The sequence below is a fragment of the Simochromis diagramma genome, unplaced genomic scaffold (assembly GCF_900408965.1).
Source record: "Simochromis diagramma unplaced genomic scaffold, fSimDia1.1 OVJJ01000205.1, whole genome shotgun sequence".
Taxonomy (NCBI): domain Eukaryota; kingdom Metazoa; phylum Chordata; class Actinopteri; order Cichliformes; family Cichlidae; genus Simochromis; species Simochromis diagramma.
Window position 1 is genome coordinate 5,384,213 of NW_024386782.1, and position 26,430 is coordinate 5,410,642.

At 39.2% G+C, this 26,430-nt stretch overlaps 2 protein-coding genes across 4 annotated transcripts; one reads left to right on the forward strand and one right to left on the reverse strand.

The window, feature by feature from the left end:
• Positions 1–45: 45 nt before the first annotated feature.
• On the reverse strand, positions 46–23,047 carry myom1a (myomesin 1a (skelemin)). 3 transcript variants are annotated; one of them, XM_040018080.1, is made up of 38 exons: positions 22,740–22,854; positions 21,062–21,273; positions 17,737–17,877; positions 17,438–17,624; positions 17,181–17,338; positions 16,870–16,962; positions 16,644–16,732; positions 15,653–15,697; positions 15,184–15,345; positions 14,926–15,087; positions 14,338–14,479; positions 13,931–14,130; positions 13,773–13,829; positions 12,818–12,942; positions 12,018–12,201; positions 11,675–11,849; positions 10,450–10,571; positions 9,054–9,250; positions 8,812–8,938; positions 8,040–8,224; positions 7,786–7,900; positions 7,395–7,551; positions 7,078–7,184; positions 6,926–6,970; positions 6,534–6,670; positions 6,275–6,419; positions 5,821–5,880; positions 5,668–5,735; positions 5,439–5,564; positions 4,746–4,826; positions 4,371–4,458; positions 4,208–4,246; positions 3,878–3,983; positions 1,603–1,766; positions 1,438–1,474; positions 1,181–1,203; positions 858–913; positions 46–683 (listed from the first exon to the last, which is right to left on the reverse strand). In XM_040018080.1, the coding sequence occupies exons 2-38, from the start codon at positions 21,220–21,222 to the stop codon at positions 414–416; spliced, it is 4,536 nt and encodes a 1,511-aa protein (XP_039874014.1). In that variant the 5' UTR covers positions 21,223–21,273; positions 22,740–22,854; the 3' UTR covers positions 46–413. The 3 variants fall into 3 exon arrangements, with proteins under 3 accessions (XP_039874014.1, XP_039874004.1, XP_039874008.1); XM_040018070.1 differs by lacking the exon at positions 21,062–21,273 and having other exon boundaries at positions 22,740–23,047; XM_040018074.1 differs by lacking the exons at positions 4,746–4,826; positions 21,062–21,273 and having other exon boundaries at positions 22,740–23,047.
• A 568-nt stretch (positions 23,048–23,615) lies between these two features.
• On the forward strand, positions 23,616–26,097 carry myl12.2 (myosin, light chain 12, genome duplicate 2). The gene is made up of 4 exons (XM_040018152.1): positions 23,616–23,746; positions 24,871–25,078; positions 25,244–25,405; positions 25,573–26,097. The coding sequence occupies exons 2-4, from the start codon at positions 24,895–24,897 to the stop codon at positions 25,743–25,745; spliced, it is 519 nt and encodes a 172-aa protein (XP_039874086.1). The 5' UTR covers positions 23,616–23,746; positions 24,871–24,894; the 3' UTR covers positions 25,746–26,097.
• Positions 26,098–26,430: the final 333 nt, after the last annotated feature.

Below are 26,430 nucleotides of genomic sequence, written 5' to 3' on the forward strand. Positions count from 1 at the left end.
ATAGCTGGTATAAAGTTAATGACATAATATTTTTCTTTTTTTTTGTTTACAGTGGGGAAAACCCAAAGTGATGTGGTCTGAAATGCCTAAAATTACTCAAATGTAAAACTTTAAATGATCAGAATACTGTTTTGCTTTTGGAGGTCTTCAAGCTGTTTTCAAAATAAAATTGTCAAGTCAAATATCCCCCAAACATGACACATCAAGCACAAACTGCAAGCAAACAGTTATTCTGTTTCACATTCATAACCCTATCCTTGATAAGAAATGCCCGAAACTCTTTAACCCATGATTGTTTTTTTTAAATTCATGATTTATTTATTTGCTGTGTTGCACCGGCACATGCCGGGGTAAAATACTTTGGAGACTGCCCTGTTGTTAATCTTCCTTGTGTCATTACGCTGTGTCATCCTTTAGTCTTTCTTCTCCTCCTTGCTCTCCTCTTCCTCTGGGTTGTACACGCTGACGGTGAACTCGCCGGCCTCTGTGCCATACTTGTTCTTCACCACAAGGGCATATTTGCCAGAGTCAGCCGTGGAGACGGCGGCGATTGTGATACTGGCAAACTTGTTGTGCTCAAACTTGAGTTTGTAGTGGTCGTCAGATACCAGCACCTTTTCGTTCTTCGTCCAGGACACCTCAGGTACAGGCTCGCCCCAAACGTTGCCAGTTAGGTTCAGGGACTAACGAGTAAATATAAGTTGGCAGGGGATTGATGGGTGTCACACATATGCAACAAGAGAGCTTATCAGATTTTAGAGGTAAGACACACTCATAGAATAACACAAACTAAGAGAGAACAGAAAGAATAAGAGAGTGACACTCTTCATGAATAGAGTGAAAAATTGTTTATTTACCTTGCCCTCTTGGATTGCAACCACATCTGGCAAGCCTCCAACAACACGAGCACGGTCTAAACAGGAAATACAGGTGCAAGTGTCAAACATCAAGGAGAGCTCGTGAGCATTATACTCACCAATGCTGCATTTTTCAGTGGTGTAGTGAAGTGTGTTTTAGCTGGAAATTTCCTTTGTTCACTTTCATATTTCAGCTACAGAGGAGATCTATCCTTTAACCACGCTATATCCAAGTTAAAATTTAAGCAATATCCCAAAAGATGTTACATAATTTCATAGAGTGGTGTCCCTCGGGAGAAACCAGAGAATAAATAGGCACTTACTTCTCTCAGCGATTGCTGCAGCTCTAAGGGAGGAAGGAAGGACACAGACATTGTCAGAAGCTTTCTAAAATGGTATCGTAGTTATTTCTAAGTATGTTCACTACCGGCAAATGTATTTTGAGTGCATCCAAAACAGCCCTCATGTCTATTTTGAGTTTGTGATGGTTGCTGCTATTTATTTCTGTAAACATCCTCTTCAGACAGAAAAGCTGAATTACACAAAAGAAGGATGGAGTCAGATGAGTTTGTTTACTTACTTGAGCCTTTGGAATTCTTCAAATGCCTCTTCCCATGCTGCACCAGGACAAATCACCAATCATAATTTAGTTACATAAGCACAAAAGATAGACAAAGTTAACAGGATGTGGTTCTTTCTGCGCCTGAAGCGTCTTGCTCCTTTTGACTTTAAAACTTTTACCCACCCTGGCCAGTCAGATCAAAGGCTCTCTTTACACCGTCCTTGCCATCAAAGATGTCCATGCTGTATTTGCCCTTGTCCTTCTCAGTAGGCTCATTGATCTTAAGCCAAAGCTGGTCTCCTGTGACTCCGGACTTAACTCTCTCTGAAGCAGCAATTTTGCCGTCTCTGGTGAAGGAATCAAGAACACAGACATCAAACAATGCCTGACTCCTAATTTTTTGAAATGAAAATGTATACAATCCAGTACACCAAGGAATATGACTCAAGTACGGAGCAATACTTGCAGCAGACACTTCAATCTTGCATAATAATCCCTGTTTTGTTTTGTTATTTAAATGTCACATGTGGCAAGATTTTATCCCCATCTATACATATATAATCATGAACATCAACAAGAGAGCTGATGGTTTTAGCCATTTTTTTTACTGTTTCATTTTCAATTTGATTTACGAATGGCACAATATTACCTCATGTTGTGTACTGCAGGTCTCAGATATGCAAAAAGTGTTGCCATAGTGCACAGACCAGCTTTGAAGGTCTTATACAAAAAACAGTACCATGACTACTATTGTGATATTTTACACAAGTAGTAATGACAACTATAGTACAAAAAAGCAGAGAAGTGTTAAAGAATTTCATGAAAGCAATTAATTTAACTGTTACAATATGTAGATGAATGCTGGAAGAGATATATATGGATGGCTAGATTAATGTTAATTCTAAAAGCAATAGGTAATACAGAGAAATTAGTTGAAATAGCTGAAATTATAAATAAATATTACGCTAAATGTAATTGGCTTAGCTAACTATGGCATGGATGCTATGTTAACCAAACTTTACAGATTTTAACTGAAACAATATTTAAATAAAATGAACATTTCTGAAACGTGACACGGTGTCAATAAAGTGGTACTTGAAGTGCTTATTTGACTGGTCGGTGTGGTTACATTTGTTACGAAAACTCGACTTTGTTCTGGGGGAGAAATAATAGTTCACGAGTTGCAGATAAGCATACAATTAATATCAACTAACATCAAGTACAACAGGTGAACCCATTTTACAGCAGTCATCCAATTCTCAAATTCTAATCTCACAACGTTTCAGATTGTTGTAGTTACAATCGGAAAATTGTAACTACAACAATTTTCAGATGTGGAAATACATCTCCTCACTATCAGCAGCTTGGCTGTCCTTAAGCCTCTAATAAAAGAAAAAACATGCAGCTGACTGTGAGACAGCTTTATCTTCTTTCCTTTCATGCAGGATTCTCCACAGTATCTCACACAAAAGGAATTAATGAAGGAAGCCCTAGAGCACCTTTCCTAAGGATTTAGAGAATTCAGCCAGGTCTTGTTATGGCTGTCTTGCAGCTCCTTCTGCATCACTTCCCCCAGTGAGGATTATGGACAGTATAAAAGATAGATGTAGCTGCTGGGTCTGAAAAGCAAAGCCAACTGTGGAAGTGCTTTTAATATCCATTCTTTTTAATAGCCACCAGGGGGCAACCCTTGTGGTTACAAAAGGACAGTTGTACTGTACAGTTCCACTTAAGCCTGAAGGGCAGCACAGTAGTTAGTATTGGCACCTCACAGCAAGAAGGTCCTGGGTTTGAATCCAGTCTGCGCCGTGATGGTGAGAACATTCAGCTTGAGGTTTTATAATGGACTTTCTGTAACCAGCGGGTTATGCAAACCCACTTTTTCTGTTCTGCCCACAAAGAGACTTTACCGCACAGATCCTTCCGATACAAAAAAAATCAGTTCAAACATCTGTTGTCTGTTTCAAATTGTGTTTATATTTTGAGGTAGTTTTGCCTATTTTTTAATGACTTATTTTGTCTTTATGTAAAAGTGATTAGCAAAAATTCTGCAGATAAAAATGTTGTTTTTTGAATTAACTTGAATGATGGATGAGAGGTGAAACGTCTTCAAGCAACTTAAAGAATTCCAGACGCTTTTCTTTCCAAGCTCCTTAGAATTAACTTGAATCATTTACACATGCATTTATCACGCACTAAGAGGTTTACCTCATAATTTCATGTACAGACTGTATGGTTATAAGCAACATTTTACAATGCTGGTCAGATAATTTTGCACAGTGTCGATAACAGTATGAGATCAATCTAATTGGACACCTCTGAGAGTCAAGGTCAAAGACTGTTATCAGCTGCATTTGATTTTAAATGTAGCTTCATGATAGTATTGCTTTGTGTATTTTACAAGTGAATGAATCTTAAAATAAAATAAAAGATTGCAAACCAGGACAATTTCACATACTTGTGGAGCCAACCAACACGCAGGTCCTCATGGTAATATGTGACCGTGGAGTAGAGGACGATGCCATGCTCGGTACTGAGAACTTTGATTTCGCTGGAAGAGTTAGCTGGAGGGAGAAAAGAGCAAAGACAGGCACTTATTTGCATCTCTTGGAGCTAATATCGGATAATGGTATGCAGTAAAGCATGAAATATTTAGATCTTAATTGTTCGTTCTCAGGAAAAATACTTTGAATAGGCACATTCTGCTTCTTTCTGTGGGCCTCTTTAGTGCGTGGTCTATGTGTTGTGCTTCATTACTGCCTGGAAAGTGTGAATTTTAATGACTCACCAATAACCCTGAACAGCTCATTCATTACAGCTTGGTATCCTGGGGAAAAGCATGACGACAGCAATTAATGTCACATTCGCTGATATTACTTTTGCTTTTCCGCAGCACTCATTTCCACTTTTCCACTTGATTTTCAGCTCCTAAAATTTATGAGGAAGACTACCTGCATCTGTCAGACTGAAGGTGCTCTTATCTTTGCCTCGCTCATCCCTCAGGAAGACCTCGTAAACACCCGCGTCGTGCTTGGAGATCTAAGATTCAAATTAAAAGTCACATAAGTATCCTTGAAGCAATAATGAAATCCCCTTAACCTCAAAGTGAGGGGAGTGCAATATTATTTTTGGGACAGATAAAAGACAATCAAATAGCCAGACAGGGACCAAGTAAACCGAAAAGGCAAGCTTTTCTCCCGCCCGTGATGCTGCAGGCGTTAAAGGGAAAACATGGAAAGGACAGAGAAAAACATGGATATGGGAAGACAAGGAGGACACATGGAGAAATCAGGTATCAACTTATGGCAGAAAGATTATGTCCAGACTTTAGGTCTTGGTGGCGGGGGAACGTCCTCTGCAGGTGGTTTTCTCTTTTTTTCTTTCTGTTTCTCTTGCTTAATAACCCACTGTGAATTAGACAGATAAGCCAGTTATTGCAAATGCAGCTGACAGGAGCTCATGCAATGACACCGACCCTCTTCTAATGAGTAATGCTTACACAGTCTCAATGAAATATCAATGTAGCTTCCCTGGCACTGGGCCCTTAGTGTCAAACCAGATCAAAATTCTATCAAAAAGAGTTTTTTTCTTTTCTTTTTTGTGCATGTAAGGTTGCCAGAGAAGTTATATTGATTATTGTTAGAATGAAATGAATGAGTTAAAAGCGCATGACATGTACAATGGAATTACGTGGGTATAAATACGATCCCCGAGTCTCCAAGTATGAAAATTCAGAGAAAGCATTAATTGTAGCAGTTTCGGTACCCACCGCATCTATTCAGATCCCCACAGGGAACACGCTAATGTGCTGACTCCAGCACTCTACTACAACCTGGGAAGGTGAATATTTTCCATAGTGTTTCATCATTTATGAATGTATGTGTCAGAGAGGGCTGGTAGACAGCGCAGCAGCTGGTAAGGCTGTACAATGGAAGCAGAGCTGCATCAGCACTCCTGATAGCTCTTTACTCATAAGCTCACAACTCCTCGCAACATACGGCCTCCATCTAACGGCTGACCTTTCCGATATTAAAGGTCAGCTCGCCGTCCTGCCTCTTGATTTTCTTAGCATCCTCATCATCCTCTGCAATCTCAATGCAGTCCTTAGACCAAGTGATCTCAGTCTCTGGTCTGACATTTCCAATCTATGAAACAAAGAGAGAGACAGGAAGGAGTCGCTTTACCTATGTGCTCCATCTCTGAAGAAATATCAACAGCGCTGTAATTATTCACATTCGTTTCTATTACCTTGCATTTCAGCAGTACATCACATTCAGGGGTAACACTGAAGTCAAGGTACTCGACAAAGTGAGGACCTGAAAATAAATGGAATGATTACACAAAAAAATTATTTGTTTAATTATCATTAGGCTTACGTGAAAGAGGCGTGAGATTTCTTACCTTGTTTCCTGACCCATTCTGCCCTTGCAAATTCTGACTTCTTTTGAAGCTCCCTGAATTCTGGACAAAGAGAAACATAAATGCTAAAAAAACAGATTAAACCCTTATTTTTCCCCTCATTCACTCACAAGTGTATTAGAAAATGCGTGCCATAACAAAACGAAAAGGGACAACTGTAAGTAAACGTTGCCTTCTGCTGCCCCTCAATGGATACATAATTAAACTGCAGCACTGGCGATACACCTAGCAGACTGGGAGAAGTCTATATTTACACTGACATTTGCATTGTGTATTTTTACAGCCTTCATTTTCATGCTGTTCTCTTGACTTCGTCTTAACTGCTCAGTACTTTTATGCCATTTTGTCAGTCCTTAAAGTTATAAGTTAGGCTAATCCAAGTTATTATTATATCAAAATGGAAGTCAAAACTGTATTAGCCATTAAAGCTGCTTACCATCTCCAATTAGCACCAGACTGGTTGTACCCTTAGCTTTGCCATCCACCAGGTTAAAGGTGAACGTCCCCTCATCTGTGACTTCCAAAGAGTCCATGAACATTTCAATAATACCGCTGGACTTGTCGAAGTTCATTGTGTATTTCTGAAAACAGTGAGGCAAACAGAAAACCTCTGATCCATCAGCAGTAAGGTCACGTTCAATTTAAAACTGGGGGGGGGGGAGGTGTCGGCATTATTATTGCAGCATTATTCCTACCTTTCCCTGAGAAATGATAACATCGTTGAAGACATACTCCACTTGGCAGTCAGAAGTGCATTTCTCCACCTGAGTCCAGAATCGCACGCGACCCTTCTCAAGCAGCTCCATACCCATTTCGTTCTTAAAGGGAATAACTAGAGAGCACCAGATTTATTAAAGCTCTTGCAGAACAACTTCTATTTTTTTTAGGATTGCATGTAGGTATAGATGTAGGGCATAAAGTCACAGTGGGTATCAGCAATAACAGAGTTAAAAACAGGCTTGTAGGCTGCATTTGTTTGAGAAAAGAAGTCATTTTCAAACCATATTTAAACCAACATCTACATTTATTACTAAATAAAACTGAAATTCTGGTCTTGGTAACATCTGTGCTTTGTCCCAATATTCACCAGGGAACTTGTGATCATGGCTGATGTCCAGAAGACGCTTGAGACCTGTCAATTAAGAAAAGAACAACAAAATGGATGAATGTCATGACCTCTGTAAACCGACAGAAGTACTGCACCATGTAATCTGAGACAGCCTTCAAAGGGCGTCTCACCCTCCTCAGTGAGCGTGTAGCTGGAGGAAATGCCGTCAGTGTTGGTGACTACACAGGAGAAGGTACCCAGATCCTCCAGAGAGGGACTGTTGAAGATAGCTCTGGATCTGCAGATGATGACACAGCAAGGGAGGAGAGTGGGGAAATTTTTTCTCTTTTTAGCTGATATCATCTGGTGACATGGATTCTAATGCTGGGGGAAAATGTTGGTAGTGAACATTTCCCCTTGTGGGACAATTAAAGGATTATTCTATTCTATTCTATTCTATTCTATTCTATTCTATTCTATTCATTAGTGGTACATAATGTGTACTTACTTTCCCCGTTCACTGATAATAGTCAGACGAGAGGTGTCTGTGATCTCTTTGTAGTTCTTGGACCAAACAAACTCAGAGCCCTCCATCATCTCAGAGCACTCAAAGACCATGGAAATCACACCGTCATCATCAACATCCACGTAAATCTCTTTGGTGCCTAAGAGAGAGATATTAAATGGTGAGAGGATCCCCGATATTAGTATTTTCAGTCCTCAAACTCAGAATTTTAGTCATTAAAAGAGTAAATCATCAAAATAAAAAGCCTGGCCATCAGTGTAGAACTGCAAAAGAATGTCAAGTCATGTGTGAGGACACATTTTCCACATTTTTTTAAGACTGGATAGGAACACTCTGTGACTGACTGCATCAGTTACATAACAGTCTCACTCACCAGGGCGAGTCTGGGCCAGGATTGGACCTAAGACTGCAGAGGGCTTTCCAACTCCAGCAAGATTTTGAGCACGCACGTGGAACACATAGGATGCGCCACCCTTCAGTCCAGTCACCTGATTTAGCACATAACAGGCAGGGGTAAGAAAGAGTCCAACCACCAACTATTAAAACTAGTATTTCACACGTCGTATTTGACATTAAGATATTAATGAACCAATTTTATTCAAACTGAATTATATGCATCTTCCTCACCTTCATGTATTTCATCTTGTTGACCTTTTCATGAACACCTTTCCAGCATTCCTCACCAGCAGAGGCCTCCTTGACGTCCAAGTAGTAGCCATTGACAGGCGAGCGACCATCAAATACCGGTGGCTCCCACAGGACCACCACAGAGGTGTCACGGACCTCCAGTACATGAAGACCAACAGGAACACCTTAAAGATAAAAGTGTTTAAATAATTAATATCAGGGGCTAATTTTAGATTGCTTTTTCTTTTCTAAGGTCTAATTATATAGACAAAAACTTGGCTTAGCACCAAATGATAATGCTGAGAACTGAAAGCAATATAAAGTGATTTAACTGACTGTTGTCTAAACAATTTTGCATCAGTCTCTGTCTTGTAAAACATTGGACATAGCACAACTAAAAAAACAAAAGATCATACCAGATAAGCATTTCTGCTAGATAAAGAGAATAGTACTTTTAATCAGTGTGGTTGCTCTTAAAAGTACGCTGAAGTTACCCAGAAAATATAAATATTTTGTCCTAGATAGCTGGTAGCATATGATATGGATGTTTTTTCACTTAATTGTAGTGTGTGACAGTGTGTGATTATTAGTTATCATTTCCATAGTATTCTTGGTCAGGTCACTGATTAAAAATGCTTTAACTTTTAGTAACCCCCTTACATAATTAAAGTTTTTCCTTTCAGTGGATAGTCAGTTATTGGTTTAACCCCTCTGTTACTAATATCTACCAGCTCAATTTTCTGTGTTTCGGTGAACATGTGGTCAGTGATACCTGGGACAGTAATGGTCCACTCTTTGCACTCCAGAGGTGCACTGGGCAGAGAGGGTTTACTCACACCAGCCATGTTCACTGCTCGGACTTGAAACTGATAAAAGAGCCTCTCCTTCAGGTTCTCCGCCTAAAAGAAACAAATGCAAATAGTTAGAGACTAAAAAGTGCCTGCCAGCTTCATTACATGCAGTGATAACATTTTATGTTTTATGAATGTGAGCCTGAAGGAACTTGAAACTTACTTTATAGGAAGTTGTAGTCAGTGCCTTGTGGTTCATTTCATGCCATTTTCCAGCAACGCCTCCCTTTACGGTTCTGTAGTCCACAAAATAGCCCCTGATGTCAGCTCCTCCGTTGTTAGCAGGCGCGTTCCAGCCCAGGACCATGTAGTCCTTGAATGCCTCCTGCAGGGTCACACCGGTGGGCTTACCAGGTACGGCTGTGATGAGAGTAAACAGGCCGGTCAGTTTTAATTGTGAGAAAAAATGTGAGTAAGCGAGTCAAAACAGTTAACACTGAAATATTAAAACCCAAATTATTACATGGAAAATTAATAATTGCACACAATTTCATACAGACTAGCATTAGCCAAGTATCATACAGGTGTTAGTGGTAATCAGTGTTAAAATATCATGTTAGCTGCGACGGTACAGATGAACATCATACATGCAGCTACATTACACACACAAGAAACACACATTTGTTATTTAGTATCACAATAATGGAAAAAGAAATACTTACACTAAACGCAAGCAGCTGTGAAACTTTCACACTAAGAAATTCTTCAAAGCCAGGACTCATTAAGATCATGCTCTTTAAGAACACAATAGTTTAGTCTTCATCTTGGCCAGGCACTAACAGGCACCCCTAAAGAGTTATCAAACAGCAGAACTCAAGCAAAATTAAACTTATATGCTTAAACCCTCAAACCCTTCACACGAATTAGAAACATTGTAAAACATGACCTGACTGGTTTAACCAAGCCACAAAAAAATATGTAAATACAAAAGTTAAAGGATGGGAAAGTTACCAAATATAGTGGTAGCAATGAGACTGTCATGCAGGCACATGCAAGTTATCAACTGCACTTTTATAAACATATAATTCATAACCTTTAATAACTCATCCAAGGGACTTCTTCAGTCTCAGCTGACTGCAGGTTTCCCCCAAGAGTACAAGAGTTTCTTTGTACAGTACTCATGGCCACTGAGTAATGGTCATAGCAGATCATGAAACTGAGCTTATGCCTTGTTTTCAGGTAACAGTGCTAGTTTTGGTCATATTGCAAATGTACTGCTAATAATGTAGGGGAAACCTGCAGTCAGCTGAGTCATTTGGATAAGAGATGAAATGTTTTTCCCACTGAAAATGTTGCGTTCCGATGGACAGAATCAACTTTCTGGGATTTTCTTATTAAACAGGCATCAAGACATAACTCATTAACACATGAGATTTACAGGCAAATATCTGGTAGATTAACTGTGTGAGAATAAAATCTCAGCAAGTAAATAAAAAAACATAAAGAGGATTTTGAGTTAGGAGTGGTGAAAGACTACACGTGGATAAGGGGGGACAAAGGGGGAAATGAACTGAATACTGCGGGCAAAGTGAACAATGAGAAAGAATTATGACACTTACAGATGGCAGCCTGTACAACTACAGCGTCAGAATTGGGGGAGCTCTGGCTGTATCCAGCAGCATTTACTGCCTTCACTTTAAACACGTAGTTTGCACCAGTAATCAGGCCATGACACACAAACCTAAACAGAAAAAAGAGATTCTCTGCATTTCACTCATTTCTATGAATAATCTATGACAGCATTAGTATTAATCAATAGGTGGGATCTTTTGTAATATCACAAAAGGTTGATCTTGATACAAAATACTTTAAGCCATTCAAGTTACATTGCTTTTAAAAAAAAACAAAACAAAAAAAAATCCAGATTAAAAACCTATTTTTATTTGCTGGCCTTTGACCTCAGTGGGTAACTGACCTTTGTTTACTATTTCTTTTATTTATATTTTATTGTTATTACTACTATGATGACGATGATGATGATAAACAGCTCTCTGAAGGTCCTGCCACATCAATTCACTCAGGTTGAGGTCTGGACTTTAACTGGGCCTTGATTCTTTGTTTACCACTGGGATCATCCTGTTGCATGACTCAATTTCAGCCAAGCTTTAACTCAGTGACTGCAAGGTGCTCAGGTCTGTGGGTACAAATCCAACCTAAATCATTAAACCTCCAACATATTAAGAGTTGGGATAATTAGTTTATTCTGGCACCATGTGCTTGGTTTTCTAGAGATGTGGAGCTCTGCATTTATGGTCAAACATCTCCACTTAGGTTCATCAGTCCAAAGGAGATTGTTTTTTGTCCAAAGGAGTCTTGTGGTTTGTTCAGATGCAATACATCTAAGCCATGCTGCCATGTTCTTTTTGGAGAGAAGAGGCTTCCAACTCTTTCAAACAAGCCATACTTGCTCATCCTTTTTCTAGTGATACTGTCATAAACTTTAATGTTTAATATGGAAACTTAGACGTGTAGGGTTTGAGATGTAGCTCTGGAGTGATTGTGCTGGATATCCACTCCTGGAAAGATTTTAGCGTTGTCTTAACACACACCTGAATGCTTCAGATCAGCAAATTGGCAAAACATCTGCTTTTATAGAGGTGGTTACACTTTCTCATGTTCAGTTAATCAAGTGCATTTTATTAGCATCACTTTACTGCTACTTATCCTCTTAATTCCTGTGGAAGTATTATAAACAAGACATAAAAAGATGACATATTTACATGGCAAAATCAGTATCCTCCATGTCTTAGAGCATGCATTAATTGCACCTTTAAACCTGCCCACCTGGTCTGCCTAACAGGCTTATTGTTGCAAGGCATCCAGACATCTGTGCCCACCACACTGCATTCAATATAGTAGCCCACCAAGTGTTGCACATCCTTGGAGGCCCCCCAGGAAACCACCACAGACGTGTCAGTGTTCCTGGTGGCAACCGGGTTGCCTGGAGCTGATGGCAGGTCTGTTAGAGGAAAAGGAAAACACAGAACATCCTATAATGCAGAAAGGCGCTGCAGCAGACTGTAAAATAAACCAGTGACATTGTGATTTTAGAGCTACTATTATTCAGTCCTGAGCAGGTCTTTTTATATGCAGCATTAGTTTTGACCCACTTGGTTTGCCAGCTCACCCAGTTTATCTCCAACTATGACTTCTCCTGTGGATTCAGAGGCTTCACCCACGCCGGCAGAGTTGCAGCAGCGTACACGGAAGCTGTAAGATTTACCCTCCGCCAGGTCAAACAGGGCAAAGCGAGGAGATTTGACTGGCATACCAGTGTTCACCCTCTGCCAGGTGTCAGTGCCAGAAATACGCTGCAGTTGACAAAGAACCAGAGAAATGTTAGAGACTGAAACAGATATGAAATTTGACTATATGAAACAGGTGAGGTATGATTATTTATATAATGTCCCCATATGCTTGCTTTCACATATCACTATTCTAATAATAAGTCTGTAGGTCTTTGTCATTGTATTTGTTTAGAGACAAATTATGGGGAATTCAGGTAAAATATAAACATCATTTTGTTTTTGGTTTTCTTTTGCATTATTGTTTGTTTTGCATAATGCACTGTATGACCAAAGGAAATCAATTAGAAACGAGCATTTTTACACTGGTGTATTTACTGTGGAGCTTTCATTTTGCATTGTCTCTGCAAAATATGTTGACCCCTCACATTTACAAGTTAAATTGTTGTAGCTATCAGCAGTAAATAGTTTAAGAGCATCAAAGGAGAAGAGTTAAGACTTAGTTAAGTGATTAGAAACTTTGTTTTATTTGCCATAATCATTTTAAATATAACAAACGATATAACTGATTCTTCTCATCAGTCCAGTAGTTTGACTCATATGGCCATATATATATATATACACACACACACACACACACACATATATATTTCTATGGGACAGTTTTGAATGTTTTTCTCACCTTCTCAATGTAATACATGACTCCTTCATGACCCCTCTGGGCTGGAGGCTTCCAGGCAAGTACCACATAACTTTTAGTTGCCTCAGTAACCACAACATCATTTGGTTCTCCTGGGACTACACCGACTGAAGAGGCAAGAAGATACTCATCATTTAGACACGACAACTGCAACTAGGTAAGTGCTGAAGTGACTGTACTGACACCAAAACACTAATAGCAAAACCACATGATCTGTGCAGACTGTTCTCTCAGTACAAACAGTATTTTACTATATAAGCTTTTCATGAATTAAACATAGTCTAAAGTTATAAGACTGACCAGATATCTGATGCTGATGTTTGACTGATTGGATGTATGAGGTTGTTTATTCCTACAGTAATGAGTCTGAAATTTACAGGAATGAAGCAACTGTTTAAAAAACTGGGGAAAAGAACTGAGACAATAATAAACCAATACCACAAATACCATATCCCAACCTAACCTATTACAAAGACTGGGGTGGTAGTTTTCATAATCAGACACATGCAAATTCCTGATTTTGACAACTCTGAATTTTTTGTGAAGTTTGAATTTCTGATTAAAAATAGCACATTCAACCCCCTTAAACGTTAATGAAAAATAGCTTACAGTTCCCCTTGATTAATGAGACAGGCATCAATCAGGAAGCCGTGTGATGGCTATAGCGGTTAAAATCAAAGAAAGGGAGCCCACATCTCATACGTGTTTGAGCCATATGAGAAAATGTCTAAAATCAGAGTAGGAGAGTTGCTTGACTGTTACTGTACTGTAAACCTAAGAGATGTGCAAGCAGCTGAGTGGGATGGTCAAGTCCATATATTAGACCTGTTTGGCCAAAATGAGAAAGATATTGAGGTTCAATAGCTTTTTAAAACCTTTTTGTAAAGACAACTAAAATTAAAATTCTCTGAAGCTAGACAGCAAAAAGGTGCCGTACCTGTCGGATCCTCCTCTGTGAACTTGATCATTCCAGTCCAAGGAGCTGAGGGTCCAGCTGTTTGGAAAAATGAATTAAATAGATTTAAATTTAAAAAAAGAAGGTTAATTCGTTTACATGGCTGAAGTGTGTCAGCAGGTGATGTGTCTGTGTCTCACCTCTGAGGCGTGCTCTGTCAGAGGGATCCATGGCTACCACGGCCTCAGAGACGCGGGATGGATGGCTGACTCCGGCCTTGTTTACGGCACGCACCCTAAACACGTAAGACCGCCCCTCCACCAGTCCTGTGACAGGGAAGCGAGCGTACTTGACTGGGACTTCATTACACCGAGCCCAGTGATGGGTGCCCACCTCACACCTGGAAACATTTAGATTAGTGAATGCTGTAAACCAGGTGTTAATTTGGATTTCCAACACAGAAACATCCGAAATTAAACCAGTTTCACTGCATATGCTGTACACAGTATCATATGCCCCCCATGAAAGCGGACTATTCTTGTTTTTTACAATTTTGTATAAAATGGTAGCAAAATGATGTAAACCATAAGAGAGGAGGCTGACTCACCTGTCGATGTAGTACCCCAGGATGGAGCTGCTGCCTTCCACCGCTGGCTGCTTCCAGGTTACCACAACATAGTCCTTGTTGGCATCATGACAGCGCACATCCAGGGGGGCTACGGGAACCCCCTCAACCTCTACATCGGCATCTGGCATAGTGAGACACACACACACACACACACACACACACAGAGTTTCTTGTGAGTGGTGCTGTTTTTAAAACAAGCTGATCTCTATTACATATCCAGTTTCCATTTCTGACCTACTTGTTTACAGTATGAGTGGCAGGACTGCAACTAAGATACATTTATATCACTAAATCACTATATTTTTAATCTTTATGCTGGATTTCCAGAAAACAGTCTCTGGAGCTGGTTTTCTCACACACATATAAATATATATAGATATAAAAATTCTCAGAGGGAACCAAACACCTCACTTAAAGACACAGCAGAACTTAGCACCTCCCCACCGCATCTATGACATGATGCAGCAGTTTGAACATAACACTTGCAACAGTTTGGTTTAAAACAAAACTAAAAGTAACTTCTTTTGCAAAAAAGTAACCTTTAGATGAGGATTTTAGGCCCTTTACCTCTGACAAACACGTAGGCAGCATAGGTATCATAGCCAGATTTGGTGTTGACGCGCAGGGTGTACATGCCCTCATCTTCTTTGTTAAGGTGGACAAGAGTGAGTACGGCACGTTCCCCAGACCAGTGAGTGTGCACCCACTTAGAGGGCTTTAATGGGACAGCTGATGAGACAGGAGATTACCAAAAGAAGTGGGGTTTGATACCTTAATACTCAGAAAGACAATAACACACAATTTCCATTTTATTCTTTCACTTACAGTTTCTGTACCACACGACTTCAGGCTGGTATTTTTTCACAGTGGGATAAATGATGACAGTGCAGCCGAGGCTCAACGTCTCCCCTTCAGAGCCAAAAGCCACTTCAAATTTGTCAATAATGGTGGTTTCAAAGGTAACACCATGCTCAGGGCTAAAACCATCTACAGACACAGAAAAGGATCTCAGCATTAAAGGGTCACACCCAGCAGACATTTTTATTCAATAGTCCAATATTCAACCTCCTCGCAGTTTTCTTTTTGAACTCCACTAACGCTTATTTGAAAATATGTGGCGCTTTAACTGATGTTGACTTTAATCCAAAATAGCTAAATTTACCATCTCTAATAAAAACAATTCTTAAAAAAGCTAAAATAAAACTGATAGTGAACAGAAATGTGTGGTTAGAGCTACTTTACTTTATACAATTTAAAAGAGAATGTTTGTTTATAATATATAAAGTGATCTCACGTGGTTTAGGATCGAGTGGGCCTGGTTCAACACCCTCTTGGAACCCTATGGGGAAATATTATACAACAAAGTTATTAAAACCTATAAAAGGGATGTTGACCTCTGACCTCTGGAACTATAGAATCAGATAGATATAATTTATATTATATGTGAAAAGTATTTGTTTCAGATCATCAAATGCATTTTAATATTAGACATAGATAACCTGACTAAATATATATATATATATATATATATATATATATATATATATATATATATATATATATATATATATATATATAAAAGAAAATAAACATGCTCTTTTTAAAACATCACTGACATCTGTCTCTCTGGAAAGGGTTACAGAGCGATTTCTTAAGCTTTGGGTCTCTAGTGAACCACAGCGAGAGCCATCATCCTGTCAATACCTGCTCAACAAAAGAGGTGTGCAGCTAATTAACATTACAGCTCAGATGAAGAGGGACAACATTTATGTTTCCTCTCATGGGTAAATGTGCACTTCATTTTTCAGTGACACGGTTGGCATGTGTAGTTTGGTAAAAAGAAAATAGCGGCCGTTTAAAACTTCCCCTAACAAGGTTTGTAGATTTTGAGCAGCAGACTACTGGGAAACAAAACTGCTGCTGAATTCAAATGTAATTTTTGGCTCTTCCAAAAGTGTTGGCTACTATCTTTACACTCAGGAGAAGGCAGACATCTTTTTGGCGGAAAGCTACCAAAACTGGCAACTCAACACAAGCGTATAGATGAAAAAATAGACCTACAGGCCAGAGGGGTGAAATGCCCCTTTGACGCTCGTGAATGAGCTTTAAGACCTTCCTGTGGTCCGCGAGTTGGAGGGATTTGTCTCCTGAAACATACTCAGGGCACAACTGTAGGACACTGCTGAGTTTTAAACCTCTACTTTGAACTTTGACCGCTAACTGAAATCGACTAGAGCTGCTGCAGAGAGGGACATGTGGAAAAGAACATTAAACGAGTTACCTACTTTTCACAACCACAGAGGCCACAGCAGAAGCTTCCCCTTTCACATTGAGGGCAGAGACATGATACTTAGCAGTGTCGAAGAAATCACAGCTGGAAACAAAATGTTGGTGAACGATTAACTATTAACGGCATGAATAGATTCAGCGCTGCAAAAAACAAACAAACACTAATACCGTTTATCTTGGGTGTGTGCTGTTAATTCAGAGGCCAGCTGAATGATTACCTACTTCTTGATCTCCAGAGAGTGCATGTTGTAATTGCTCTCAGCTGTGTACTTCTCGGAGTGGGCTTTGGCATCGATGAGGACGTTGTTTTTATACCTTAAAAGCAGCAGAAAACCAACGTTTAGTTTTACTCTTGTCTTCAGAGTTTTTAATTGCCATGGTGCATGTAGGTGTTTATGTGGCAACTGTGGAAAATAAACTCGACTGACGTGTTGGATGGAAACTTCTCTATGACACACGCATGACAGACTGTTTTCATCAGCCTCTTTTTTTGTGACTCAGAGAAGAAGGGAACTTATAAACCTGGAACGTACCAGGCAATCCTGGGTTTGGGCCATCCAGCCACGGTGCAGTGCAACTTGACATCCTTGCCCTCCCAAACAGTCTGTCCACGGGGCTTGACAATGAACTCTGGGCGGTGTGTCAGGCTGTCTGGGTTCATTTTCTTACGGAACTCCGACCATTCCTCCATCTGTAGCGGGAGTGTGTGATATGAAGCCCATCAACGCCTGTATGGGTCATGTGAAAATGGTTAAACCTTTGCATTCACAAAACTATGGAAAGGATTTACCGTCCTGCTCATTTCCAGGCGTTCAGCAGATTCCCTGACATGCTTTGACCTGGTTTTCTTCTCCACTTTCACCTCCATGGCCTCCCTGGCCTCCCTGACAAACAGGTTCCTCATGGCCACATAGTTGATGCCCTCCTCTGTGACCTCCTCCTCCTGGGCCTCCATTAAGCCCCGAACTACATCATGACTAGAACGATACAAACCAACCAAGATGTGAGAACAGAGAGGACACTATGAATCTCAGAAATTATACTGATTACTTGCTAAGAAATATCCACAAACTCAGATTGCATACTCACTTGGCTCTAAACACCGGAATAACATAGCCGATAACTTCTTTGTCCTTGTCCATTGCCAGGTAGGTGCGTTTGGCTCTCTTGGGTAGTGGGCTCAGTTTAACCACCTCCTGCCCCTTCTCTGTCTTCACAGAGATCTTCTTGCTAAGAGGTAAAAGGCATAATTGATCTTACTAAAGCAACAGTGTAGCTCCAAATAAATTGCATGATTATTTTTTTTTATTATTATTATTTTATTAAATAATGATGTGCTGAGTGATTGTGGAAGATTCCTTGGCTTTTTTTAAAGAAAAAAATAATAATTTTCATCTTCAGAAGAAATAAAATGCCAGTTAGCTGAGTGCCAGAGAAACAACCTGAGCCAGAATCAGACTTCTGCATCCGCTTGTTTTCTTGGAACAAACAAACAATAATAGTAAATGTGGTTCTCAGTCTTTTTTTTCCAATCACACAAACTTTTATAAAGTTTTCTTTACCCAGTTACAACCAATGCAAAAATATTCTTGGTGGAAAATATTAAGAATCACATTACAATAGAAACACACCAGGATTTTGACAAAGACAGAAGGGCGATATTGTGCTGGTTTTTGATGTTTCTGATGTTTCACTCAAAACTAAACATTTAAATAAATATGGTGGTTACATAAAGACATATTCAGCTGGTGCTATAGTCCAGTTACTCAGGGAGGAAGATGTATTCCGGTCCGCTCCCTAAGATCCTGACCCATTTACAGTCTGTTTCATTAGCCTCTTAGTCCTCACTATTGTCAGAAGGCTTTTTTTTTAATGGAACTGGGACTGCTGTACATAAGACTTGTTTTAAAGCCTCACTCTCACTCATGATCTCTGCCAAGTCAGCGCTAGTCTATCCATTTGGCATGAAAAGGAACGCGTGGCTTTGATGAAGTCTGTTATGTACTGGTGAAGCAGGACACAATCTGTGGAAGGTGCTCAATGCACAGCAGAGACAGACAGATGGAGGGAGTCTCACAAAAGATGCTGTAATGTCAGGACGTTATTTCTATTGCTGACTCACCAGGTGAGCTGAGAGGATGCCTGCTTCAGTGTGAAACAAAGTCAAAGGTAATAAAGTTTGATGGCTGAAAAAGAGCACTTCCTTTCCGACTGACAAGCTACAGAATGTCAGTGTGAAAATCAGAATCAGTAAAGTACAAATTGATTTATTTTTTTTAGTAAATAAACAAGACACAGATGCTTAAAATCAACAACAGCTATGCTGTACTACTGGCCCACGAGTTAATACCTATCAGACTACTGTGAAAGCCAGCCTGCAACCAGCTACAATATCATCACTTCTTTACAATGTCTTTACAGTTGGCTTATAGGCAACAGCTCATGTTGCATCTTCAAAAATAGCTTGGCTGTCCAGGAATATAACTGGCAGCCCTTCACTACAGCTGAAATTCTTTCCTTGACCTCATTTAGAAAGTTATCCCAGCTCCAGCATGTACACTGAGCACCACAGCTTAAATGACAAAGAAATGCTAACCATACTGCATGTTGGTACGGGAAGGTGCATGTTCATAAATTTCAGAGACAAAAGATAAACAAAAACAAGCCCAAGAAAAATCACTGGCTTAAAAATAGAACCTGACTGATATATTTCTAATTAGGAGGAATACCGATACATTGGCTAATTCTTTTTTTTCAGACACATGAAACATATGCAGATTTTCCAGTATTTGTTAGGTGTAGTTATTTACGTGCGCTGGTTGTGTTTAAGGGATTTGAAAGACTTGCCTTAACAGAAGTTACAGAGTGCCCTCTGGTGGAGAAACTGTGCAACATCAACACTTAAATATGGCTGAAGGGTGTTTCTCCGATCTTCTTTCCCTTTTTTAAATGTTTATTTATCAGTCATTATAAATGGTGATGCTGACAGAGCAGCAGACAGTTAACATTGTCCAATAGTATCGACCTGTCAATAAATCAGTCAGGCTTTATTTAAATTCCTTACAATATTCACTAATGTGTAGTTTTAAAAATGTCAAGGTAAGGCTGTAAACTTTTGCCATTATTAACCTTTTTGATCAAATTGAAATCCTTAAATTGCATATTTTATTCAGCTTGTGGCCTAATAACAATAACGTGCAATTTAACAGAACAGAAAACAAATGAACAGAACAAAAGAAATTATTTCATTGAAGAAATAAATGTCTTAGCAATGTTGTTGTATTGTAATGCTGTTGTTGTATTGTTGCATTCACTGTTTTTCTGTATTACTTCAGTGGGTTAATAGATAAAAGTATGTCAATATATCAGCTCTAACACAGTGGAAATTATTTTGTTTAAACATTACAGACTGATCCAACATTGCAAACATTCTCCCACAATGTTTAACTTGCAAAAGTACATTTATTTGGTGGCAAAATGCCTCATGAAAGTCTAGTGCCAAAGCATCACAAATAAATAGTTTGTCCAAGTTAGATAGTGTGTGGGAGTCTGTGTCAAACATTGGATCAGTTTGTCCCTCTCCTATGCACCTGCCTCCTTAAATAGATGTTCTTATAGCAACAAAACTCATGTATAAACACAAACACGTGAGAAAAAGCCTTTGGATACGAACTTAAAAACATTACTTTAAGATATAGACTTTATAAGTGGATTACTCTCTCATATAACTGGACAATTTAAGAGGTTCGATGTTGACATGTCTGCTTTGACACTTAGAGATGAGATTTAAAATAAAAGTCAGTTCACAAATCTGAGCTATAAAAAAACAAGGGAGAGTGGCTGTTGTTTTACATCTATCCTTCTGTTTACCTGGCAGTCATGTGTAATGGTCCCCATGCTATTACACCAAGACTCCAGGCCTTGAACCCTATTGCTTTCTTGTACTTGTACTTACACACTTCTCCAGCTTTTTCCTATTTGAACAACTATTACAAAACATTTTTTCCTTCACAGTTGATTAAATGTCTAATTCCTGATTAAACCTACCGTATGTAGAGAAAGAGCTGGAAGGAAAATACGTTGTCACCCTCATGATTTACCATTTAATACACTTTAAAACTTTAAAGGCCATGCTACAACAGTATGTCAACATTAAAAAGTGCTATATTTTCTTTTTTAAAAATCTATTACTGTAAAAAAGAAAATCAATTAATAAATTATAGCATAAAAAAGCACCTGCTCTCGATGAAAACCCTTTTTGGTATGCACGCACTCTCCTTCCTGCTGCTAAACCCACTTCAGACCACAAGCACAATGCTGAATATTTGAAGGGGAACATTCATCATTTCTGAAGTACTAGGAGTGGCAGGTTACAACCTTGGACTCTGCAACCCCTTCACTCTAATCCTCTTACCGATGGCTGGTGGTCTTGAAAGTCGAGAATGACTGCTTGCTAACAGACGACTTGCTGCTCAGGTAATAGCTGCTCTCATAGAGATGCTGCTGCTGCTTCTCCTCATGTTGATGTTGATGCTGATGCTGCAGCTTCTGCGTCACTTGTAATGATGCTGACATCCTGACGGCCACTCCGCCAACTTATAATGACTGTCCTTTACTTTACCCGCTCTGTGAATCAATCTGACTGTTATTATTAAAGACTGGTTTCTCTACTGGAGGTTAGTTTAGTGCAGAGGCCGGTAATAAGGTAGTAGGAGCAGGGATTAAGGGATAAGAGAATTGGTTGCTTGTTAAAAATGTGTTTTTAAACTTGTTATTGTGATTTTTTGTTTGTTTGTTTTGGGCAAGCAGCTTATGTGTTAGCTCTGGTTAAGATCTACTTTTGTGTTAAATGAAGCAGCAGGTGATAAACTGGTGGTTTTGATGATTTTTCAATTCAATTTAATTCAACTTTATTCACGTACTGTGAAATCACAGCAACAGTTGCCTCAAGGCAAAGTGAAGACCCTACAACAGAGAAAACCCCAACAATCATATTACCCCTTTGACCAAGTGCTTTGGCGACAGTGGGAAAGAAAAACTCCCTTTTAACAGGAAGAAACCTGTTAAAAGCCATCTGTCGTGACCGCTTAGGGTGGAGGGAGGAAGAAGACGGAAGGAAGTCTTGAACAATAATATGTAAATTTACAGTCAGATCATTTCCTGCAGTGGGCTTTTTAAATGTTTTGTGATGAACTGGACACCAAGCGTGGACAGATGGCAAGAACAAGTTAAAATATACTTACTGATTTTGCAGGTTTTGTGTAATTAAGCTACCAAATATCTATGTTCAGTACTTGCTTAATTGAGGGTTATTTAGTTATTCATATATCCGAGTTATAAAATGTCAGAATATTGTGACAATGGCAAAATTCCTAAAGCCTAGATGTTTGTTTCTTCAAAATAAAAGTCCAACTTCAAAGGTTTTATATTTATTGTAAGACAACATAAAGCAGATTGGAATGAATGAAATATTGATATTTTGTCTAATAATAATAATAATAATAATATCATCCAGCTGACCTTTCCCCATGTGAAGCCACTTAAGTTATTTTAGATATGGCTCAGGTTAAAAAGAAGAGCAGCTCCAGCTGGGAGGCAGGCAACAGTAACTATATGATCTGCAGTTTCTCCCAAATTACACAAAACTATTTTCTCCTTTTTATGTGCTTGAGCAACATCTACTACAAGCAGATTAAGCCATCAAGAGTTACACACTGGACTGGACTGTAAGCCATGAAGGCACAGAATGCATTAAAAACATTTTAACAAGTCCAGGTCATACAAACGTAAAGTTTTGTAAGGTAAGGCCGGTGTTAATTGGAAGATTAGCATGACACTTCACTACAATGACACATGCAGGCTAATATACCAGAGCACTAGTTCTCAAAATGAACAAAACCCTGTTAGTAGGCTATATAATAAAACTGATTAATTAAAACACATTTATAAACAAACTACCGGTAAGTAAAAAATAAAAAATCATAATCATACAGTGGAAGCCGGCCTAGGGCCTTATGGAGTCATGGTTTTAAATGATAACCAGAGCACATAAGTACTTCAGCTTATTTAAGAAAATATGCACACTCACTCACCACAAATTAAAAATCCACAATCGCTGAAAATAAGAGAAAGTGTGTGTTAATCCAGAAGTAGCTAAAGAAAGTTGAGATCCAGGCAAAGCAGCAGGGTGAGGGGCAGTGGACAGGACGGCAGTCCACAGAACAAAAATAATGCTGCCACTCGGCAGAATGCACAAGACACCGTCAGGACCTTTTAAGGCTGGGGCAGCTTTAAATTTAGACCATGAGACCATGAGACAGGCCAGCTGAGCTGAGGAGCTTCTTTTTGGCCTGGCCCTCCGCTGTGTACTGTACTTCAGGGGCATATGCAGGACTCCAGTGGTTTCACCCAGTTCACTGTAATAAAAGGCATATGAACTGCACCACAAACGGAAAAAAGAAGAAGAAAAAATGCCACTAATAAAAGAAAATACAGTCTTAAAAAACAAAAACCTGCTAACCTAGTACAATCATATCATCCACCGACCAACTTTAACACCAATGCTGTTAAGTTTTAAACTTCACTTTCCCTTAGATTATAGTTTAGCTTATTTGTTTGAAATCGATCCGTTATTATTCCGCTGCGCAAAAAAATATTTAGTGGTTCAACTTCCTTATTAAATATTGAAGGCAAAGACTCATTAACCATTTCGGCTAATTCAAACAAACATCTTGGACATGCAAGTAATTGCTGCCACCTAGTGGTGACATATGTTGACTACATTATTAGTCGTCCGGACAAATAAAAAACATGATTCAATTAAGGCTGTACTTATAATCGTATCAGTGTATAAATCATGGCTTTATTATTACCACAAGCAGTACGTAGGTCATTTCATCCAAAACAAGAAGAGGAGAGGGACGTAAACAAACCCAAGGCGTGGAATATTCCAGACTGTTGGTTTCTTCCAACTTCACTCTCATTGGTCAGTTTAGGCAAGAGGAAATAAAACATTGATGTTCCTCTTCATCAGCTTGTGGATGCTGTGGTAGCTGTGTGTGCAGCTTTTTGGGCCTAGAAATTATACGTTTTTTCTAAGGTAGGCGATTTATTTTATGTTTATGAAGCTGCAGAGTTTGAGGACTAAGGACTCGTTTTTTTCTTGTGAATAAATCTCTGCTAGCTCGCTAAGGCTAGCCTGGTCAGTCAGTTATTTAGGTCGGCAAGGGGCTAGCTGGCAAAGCTGGCAAATAATTAAGGGGTTTTCTTCGCATTTTGTGTGATTCCTGCATTGCGCTATGTAGTGCGTGTGTGCTACAGCTCAAATATGAGTGATATAAACAACATGCCAATACCTATATTTACGTTATTGTTATGTTATTGCGTGACAGGTGAGCATAATTTGAAATTATATTGATCTAATAACATAAATATCCAGTAAACAAATGACAACTTCAAGTGCTTTCGTATCACAAAACAAGTACCGAGTGCATATATCCGTTGTAAGTGATCATAGACTGAGCTAAACTCGTCAGACTCTTTAGTTAGGTTCACCCATTACTGGATTGGACCCCCTTTTGTCATAATTCGTTTAAATCTTCAAGGCATAAATTGAATAAGGTGCTTACAGAATTTCTCAGATATGCTGGTCCATATAGACAGGATGCCATCACAATTTTTTTTCTGGTGCACATCCATGATGTCAAAACAAAGATAAAAAAAGATCGGAAGATGGGAAAACTGTGTTGGTAAAGGGGTGGACCTGTCTGCTTTGTTAAGAGACTGCACTGAGTTGGTGGCACATGATGTTCTGGTTGACTACGTACTTGTGTTAATGTAAAGTTGTACCTAACAAAGTGGCCACTGAGTGTATAATATTTAGCTGCTTTTTTAAAAAAAAAGGTAAATTAGGAGGCTACATGACTATGTGATAGTAGTGTCAACCAAATTAGCTGAAAATTGAATTACCAACATCTTGTAACCATGTTAGTAAGTTTACATTAGTATTAAATGCATTGCCTGAACTCACCTACATTAACCTTCCAGTTCATAGCTTGCACAGTAAATAATCTAAAGACACTTAATAGCCAGTGTAACCAAAGAACTTTCACCAGATGGAGAGCGTCAGTAATGAAGTCAAGATAAGAAAAAAATGTGAATGAATCTTTCATTTGAACATGTTGCTTGATCCAAGCTGACAACTTTCATGTTCCTGTATTACAGGAGAGGGACTAACAACCTGCAAACATGTCAAGCAAAAGGGCCAAGGGAAAGAACACCAAAAAGCGTCCTCAGCGTGCCACCTCCAATGTGTTTGCCATGTTTGATCAGTCTCAAATCCAGGAGTTCAAAGAGGCTTTCAACATGATCGATCAAAACAGGGACGGCTTCATCGACAAAGAAGACCTTCATGACATGCTGGCCTCATTAGGTAAACTTGATTTATTTACACATATTTAGTTAGTGATAACGTCTTATGGAGTTAAAACTGCATTATTTGGGGCTCGTATTCAAAAGATTTCAATCTTTTTCTAAGAACAAACCATTAAATGTGGTTAGCAGGTTAGAGTCACTCTGACTTTGAGCTTTTTCCCAGGTAAGAACCCCACAGATGAGTACCTGGAGGCCATGATGAATGAAGCACCTGGCCCAATCAACTTCACCATGTTCCTGACGATGTTCGGAGAGAAGCTGAACGGCACAGATCCAGAGGAAGTGATCCGTAACGCTTTCGCCTGTTTCGACGAGGAGGGCACAGGTGAGCTGATGGGTTCAACTGTTTAAGTTTCGCATCTTTTTATGTGAATTTGTCTCAGACTCTGGCATGTAGAGACATTGTTTTGTAGTAAGTGCTTAATTTGAAGATATCTGCTCAGTGCTAACATCAGGAAGCACCTGCAAGAGTGAAACTGTTTCTTCACACAGGTGTGATTCAGGAGGAGTGCCTGCGGGAGCTGCTCACCACTATGGGTGACAGGTTTACAGATGAAGAAGTGGACGAGCTCTTCCGCGAGGCGCCCATTGATAAAAAAGGAAATTTCAACTATGTAGCATTCACACGTATTCTGAAACACGGTGCAAAGGATAAGGATGACTAGTGGGTTCATTCTTTACTCCATGTCTATGTTTAATGAGTTTCCATTCAAGTTAGGAAAGCTATGTCCTGTAATTTGGCTCATGACAAAGCTTTACTGTGGTCTACTTTACTGAAGCTCATTTGTTTAAGCTGCTTTTTGGACCTCTGGGTCCCTCCAACCAATCCTACTTTGAAAGCTTGTTTGCACATCTGTGATAACACTACTAGGGGGTCTCTATAAGCTAGTGGAGATGTATAAAAAGACCCCCACGGATAAAGCTGGAAATAAACTGACACCAGATGTCTGTTATTGCAAATGAATCAGCTGTATTTTATAGAATAAGCGTGGAGATTAAAATGTATTCTGAGAAGAATCACCAGTGCTCTTTATTTTTTTTTTAAAGTTTTATTTTAAAACCAAAGAATTCAATGTGATGCATCAGTCTTAGCACAAGATTCAAAGATACATGAACACTCAGGATCAGCCACTGGATTTAGGTGCTTGATTTCTTAGGATTCTTGATGTTGAATATAGTACATGCGATTGCGATATATGGACACTCCTGCAGTACTAACCTTTTCTTTTTTTACTTGTAATTTTGCTGTTATTGCTCTGGGCCAATTAGTTTAAAACCCAAATAAATTTTGCTTATCACATATGATGAAGAAAATTTGCCAGTCTCACAAGTGCCAGACTCATATTGGAA